This window comes from Daktulosphaira vitifoliae, unplaced genomic scaffold (genome assembly GCF_025091365.1).
Source record: "Daktulosphaira vitifoliae isolate Bord-2020 unplaced genomic scaffold, ASM2509136v1 Scaffold_1, whole genome shotgun sequence".
In the NCBI taxonomy this organism is placed as follows: domain Eukaryota; kingdom Metazoa; phylum Arthropoda; class Insecta; order Hemiptera; family Phylloxeridae; genus Daktulosphaira; species Daktulosphaira vitifoliae.
This window is the reverse complement of record NW_026099572.1, coordinates 17,384,082-17,390,399: the sequence shown is the minus strand read 5'-3', so window position 1 is coordinate 17,390,399 and position 6,318 is coordinate 17,384,082. Positions and strand designations below refer to the sequence as shown.

General features: G+C 27.5%; 1 protein-coding gene across 3 annotated transcripts in view; it reads right to left on the bottom strand.

The window, feature by feature from the left end:
• Positions 1 to 566: 566 nt before the first annotated feature.
• The window catches only part of LOC126910453 (ABC transporter G family member 23-like), a 33,017-nt gene continuing 27,265 nt past the window's right edge, over positions 567 to 6,318 (bottom strand). Inside the window, exons 12-13 of one of the 3 annotated variants that reach the window (XM_050693038.1) lie at positions 5,865 to 5,951; positions 567 to 976 (exon numbers count right to left, since the gene is read on the bottom strand). In XM_050693038.1, the coding sequence (XP_050548995.1) occupies positions 744 to 976; positions 5,865 to 5,951 (320 nt within the window). In that variant the 3' untranslated portion in view covers positions 567 to 743. The remainder of the gene's footprint in view (positions 977 to 5,864; positions 5,952 to 6,318) is intronic. The other 2 variants (XM_050693037.1, XR_007705248.1) reach the window with 2 other exon arrangements.

The following is a 6,318-nucleotide window of genomic DNA, read 5'->3' as shown; positions in this document are numbered from 1 at the left end:
TAAAAAATATTAAAAATATTAAACTCAAAGCCACATGTGTTTAGCGTTGATAATGGTAACATTGTTTCCGAAATACGTATCCGCAACTTTTCATTAATTTTTTTGTGGCTTTGAGTTTAATATTTTTTAGTTTTTTAAATTAATAATATTTTTAATATAGTTTTAATTTTACTTAATCAATAGTGAAAATGAAAAAATTTAAATATATCGAAAAATATAGAAACTACACGTGCATAATTAAAGTCTAACTGTGTCACGTAGATAGAACTGAACTAAACAAAAATTGTTTACATTAAAATTTAATTTTGAGGTTAAATTCTAATATACCTAATATGATGAGTTAATATGAAAAAAATTTTGTCGAACTGAAATTACATTTTATTATAATAAAAAGTAATATAAATAATATATGCAATATAAATACAAATACGTTAATATTACGATTAAAATGTTGAAAAAAAAAAACAATATATATGTTTATTTCTCGATGAAATTGATATGATACAGTAAATTGTAAAGTATACTAAATATTAATCTAGTTTCACAGTTTTTAAATCGATTTTTGTATGAAGAATTCTTATAGTTCATTAATTTAAAATAAAACAAAAAAATGTTATATTAATTACAAATATTAATATTTTCGAAAATATTTCGTGAGACATAGTTTAGGATTTATTCTAAATACATACAAACAAAAAAAAATATATATATATATATATATATATAACAAGACACTATATTTATTATTTATGTATAATCCAAGAGTCATTTTTTATATATTTTAAAGAAAATACTGCTCCGATATGAACAAAAATATGTGCTATAGATTTCACGAAGTCAATCACTATTTCTGGATGACCAAGAGGTAGTCCTTTTACAACTAAATTCGTTAATAACCTTCCATTTACAGTCATTGGTAGGTTATAAGAAACAATACGCAAGAACCAGACTTGCGCTTCTATTGGCCACATTACACCTAGGTAGAAAAATATATATTAACATATTTTCAAACTATTAAACAATTAAACTAAAAACAACATAAAAATCTATGATAGTTTCATATAAATTATTAAAATATTATTTTTTAATTATATTTGAAACTTTTATACAAATATAAAAAAAATATATAAAATACAAAAATAAAAAAAAAGAATTCACGCTACCACAGTGAAACAAACGCGAGATAGCAAAGAGAATGCTGAGCAAAGAGAATAAATTAATCCATTCAACACTCTTCAGTAAATTCACCGAAAAAATAGAGTACTAAAGCCACCGTCCAATTTCAACTGTCCAGCCGAGTTGCCGCCATCGCTGAACAATTGCTGCTGTTGCCGAACATGGTCCACCATCACTGCACACCATCGTTCACTACCGCTGTCGCCAACATCCACAGTTGCCGCTTTACAGGTCATCACCGTTTGTGCCGATCGTCGTCCATTATCGTTACCGTCACCGTTCGACATCGCAGTCGAATATGGGTCCATGTATGTCAACGCCATCGTCATCACCGATGCATTCAGCAGCCATCATTACCGTTGACATCCGCCCATACCGCCCTAGCGATGTCGAGGTCACCGCTATAGTCGAGAATTTTGTTAACCATCGGCGGGGCAACAATCATCCTTTCAACCTCCCTGACCCACTTATGTGTGTTGCGGCGTGTCCCTTGTCCACATATGTATGTTGTAACATATAGAATAGTGCTTATGTGAGTAACCATCAAGCGAATCTCGTACCACATCAAAGCCCATACGCAAACAGTCTGTCGAAACCAGCCACGACAGAGACTATAGCAAATCCACACGCATCGTCACCAACAAATCAAGAATCAGCTTCAATAAACGGACAGTCACGTCATAATAATCATAAGCTCCGCGTTAGCAAACATCTGACATCCATATCAGAGAAACGTCCCACGCACCATACTCATTGTCGTGCCGGACATATGTTATTATTTCTGTAATATTCATATATATGTAATTCAAGTTATTTTATATCTATTTTATTGTTTGTAACGTCACAAATTCGAAGGTGGACCGTTTATGATTTTTTTGTTATGTCTACTTATTTATTTTATCGCGCGAAAGAACCTTTTTCTGACACAGCGGTGTCAACCACTCATTATTTTGCCTCTGACCGCTAGATAAGGCGATAAAAGAGAAATATAATTAAAATCGAATTGTTTATCAGTATTGATCCCTTCCAAAAAGACTGGCCGTTACCGATTTGAAATTGCCGTTAGATCGGTGTTGACTCCTCTCTATTCTTTCTTCTGTCATTGACCGTGCTAGGGTGCACACATTTGTTGTTTTATTGACATTTTTTTTCAATGATGGAGTGAGCCGCCAACGGCGAATGGCCAGGTCTTTTCGACGAAGCATCCAGACCATCGGATGGGTCTCTTCGGAGACCGGGTATCGTTTTCTTTTTTATATTATATTTATGTAATGAGCTATATTTTATTAATTATTTTATTTCATTTTATTTTATTGTAAATTAACTTAATTTTGTTTATGTGTGGAGAGCACGTGTTTCCCTTTTCTTCTAGCCAACGCTAAGGAGCGAGTGTCCAGACCGCTCCTGGTGTTCTTCATTAATTTCCGATTAACATTAACGGATGTGTTCCAATACCGTCCGTGATGTTTGTAATATTATTTGTTTAAATATTTTATTTTATTTGTATTGCCTTTATTTGTAGACATGGTTTTTGATGCATTCGCATTTTTGTCCATGTTTAACTTAATTTTCTTTTTTTAACAATTAAATTAAATTTCCTTATTAATTTCAACTGTAATATTTATTTTATTGCGCGAGTAACTTAATTACTCGCGTGTATTTCATTCCTATTCCTTAATCTAGACACGGGCTACGGTATGTTTTACATATCAACCACATACAACTTTGATTGTCATAATTGTGTTCTATAAACCACTAGGCGTTATAGTAATTTATACATATAACGACATATTAACTTAGATTATACTTTTAATTAACTTAAAATTAAATTCCACCTATGATCCGGTAATCATATCTGATAGATGTGACACCTCGCCTAGGTGGTGGTGACCCTTGCTACTATAGCTAGTCGTTATGCAAGTGGCAAACCACGTTGTTGTTACAGGCCAAATTATTATTAAAAAGCCCGCTTGCATGTTATATTAATTTAATATGATGCTCATGTATTTAAAATATTCAATCAAAAAAAAAAAAAGTTAACCGCATGAGTATTTAAATAGAAATAGAAAAATACTCTTAGAATGTATCCCACATAATAAGAAATAAATTTTGAAGTCGCTTATTTTTGTTATAGTTAAAAAAATTAACTGGTGTAAGTTTTGAGGTACCTTTAAATTAATATGTAAAATTTTTATTCTTCTAGAAAAATCATATTTTTAATAGATTTCTAAACGTTTATATCCATTATGAAATTAATTTCTAAACCCATTTGTTTCAAAAATGTATCATATTTAATGAGTTTTATACTATTATAGAAAATAGGGTCGGTCTGGCTTAGTGGGTAAAATCGTATATTTCAGCGAACGCGGGTTGAATCCCCAGGATGCCAATGAGTTTTTTCTTGTGATTTTCTCATAGGCGTTGTCTAGTCTCTAATGAAAGCTGGCCATAACAACAGTCCCAGACCATATTTGTCTTAGCCAAGAACCATCTTTGACTTCCTAACATGTGAAAGAAGGTCACCACTCTCTATAGCATGTCAAGTTTGGGGAATAGAAGGATGTAAAACTGTTCAATATACTATTAAAGGAAATCTCTCTCTCAAAAAAAAAAAAAGAAAAACTAATCATAAAAATCATGATAGGCTAGTAAAATTTTTAATGGGCCCTTTAAGATCATAAACCCCGAAGCGTTCGCCGCTCTTAATTCAAGCATGTTAGTGATATTTGTAAAAAAAAATTACGGTTTTCTTACAAATAAAATTATATCATATAACAAATAATGTTATATGATACAATTGGTCGATAACAATTTTAAAATTAAAAGGAACATTTTTCTCGTATGACATAAATATAAAAAAATATTTTTTTATCACAGTTTCATAATATAAAATGAAAAAAAAAATCATAAAAACGTTAATTGAAACAATAGTTAAAAAATTTGTCAATAAGATCTAACTCGCTCTATATTATGGTAGCAGATACTTAAAAAAATTTCAAATTCTTCAAAGGTTTTTGTTAAAAATAATTTGAAAATGATGTTTACAAAAGTAAGACGAATCAAATATTTACACATAGTGACTTTAGCTCAAATAAAATTGTGTGATAACATGTGTAATTTCTTTTGTAAAAACATAGATTCAAATAATCAGTTTAGCTTCACATATCAATACTCATCTTTGGTTAATTATTAACATTTGTGTGATGAAAAATATATTATATTATACAATGTGATTTATTATAAATAAGACACCACATTTTTCAAAAGAATTTTTCTGGTATCATAGCGACAAAAACAATTAAATTGAAGTTGTGTACCATATACAGAGTAGAATAGATCTAATTGATAACTCATATAACTTATGATCTGCATAACATATTATACTTTTTTAATCAATTTTTACAATATATAACTATATTTAAAATATGTTTTATGTTATTTTTTTCAAATACAAAAAATATTTTAAAAATAAATTTTTTTATTAAAATTTTTTTGAAGATTTTAAGATAGCCATTTTAAAAATAAGTTTTGAAGAAAAAATTTGATACCAAAAGCTCTTATTTTAATTCAGTAGTTACGTTTATACAGCATTTTGGAGTATTGTATATACTTCTATATACTATATCATATTGAGGCAGTATTGTCTCATATGTTGTTTTTTTTTAGCAAAAATTTAATTTTTTCTATGCAAGTTAATTGTTTTAATGTATTGATTATATTCTATATCCATAGTTTTAAAAAAAAATTTGAAGATTTGAAGATAATCATTTTATAGATAAGTTTTAAAGAAAAAATTTGATACCAAAAGATCTTATTTTAATTAAGTAGTTACATGTTTACAAAATTTTGAAGTTTGTTAAATTTTGATTTTTTTTACAATTTTCTTATGGTATCAAATGTTAGTCCATATTATGTAAAGTATAGAAGTAAACACTTATTATATTATTTACTGGTAACAGTACGCGATTATTTTTCCATGGATAATAATAACATTTAACGCGCTTTATACAGAAATGATTATCTCTAATCTTTATTACAAAAGTAAGAAACATTATCGTATGTCAACTACGAGTGTTCCATGGTTGTATTTTCCATTATAGTATACTTGTCTATGTATGGACTAACATTTGATATCATAGGAAAATTGTAAAAAAAATCAAAATTTAACAAACTTCAAAATGCTGTATATATGTAACTACTTAATTAAATTAAGACCTTTTGGTATCAAATTTTTCCTTTAAAACTTATCTATAAAATCTTCAAAAAAATTTTAATAAAAAAATGTATTTTTAAAATATTTTTTATAATTGCGAAAAATAATATAAAACATATTTTAAATATAATTCTATATTGCAAAAATTGATTAAAAAAAAAAGCATAAAATTTTATGAAGATCATAAGTTATATGAATTGTCAATTAGATCCATTTCACTCTATATAGTATGTTTACTGCAAATACGGTGTACAAGCAACCATTTATTATTCACAATCTTGCCACATATTATACAGTTATAAACTATTTGGTAAATTATAAATTTTCAAAGTACTTACATTAAAGGAAAATGTTTTTTAACGTAAAGGATAAAACGCGTAAATCATTATTATGATTACTTAAATTATATTAAAAATATATTTTTCTTAATTTTACTATTATTGTTGAAAAATTGGCTAGAAATACTTGACATTACCTCCAATAAGTACTTGAACTAAACCATATCCAAAAGTGAGAAACATTACTTCAGTGCTATTTCTTGATAAACCAGCAACAATCAATCCTATTTAAAAATATTTATATTAGTTAAAAATATGTACTTCTGAAGATAAATAACATTGATTTAGAAATTTCTATTTTTAGGTAATATTTTACACAGAAGACATTTTGCTGTCCTCAATATTTAGGTAAATTGTATGTATAAGAAATTTCGACACTGATTCCAAATCGGCCTTCATATTTTTTCAATTACATCTAGTTTTTAAATAATTACTTATTAGTATTTAACTATAATTAAATAATTAAATCATAATAAAACCTGAAATATTATTGTTTACTTTAAACATTTTAGCTTCGATGCGAAGCTGAGAAGGTATTGGTTTTACTAAGATGTGTTTTTTTTTTTTTTTTTTTTTTTTTTTTTTTTTTTT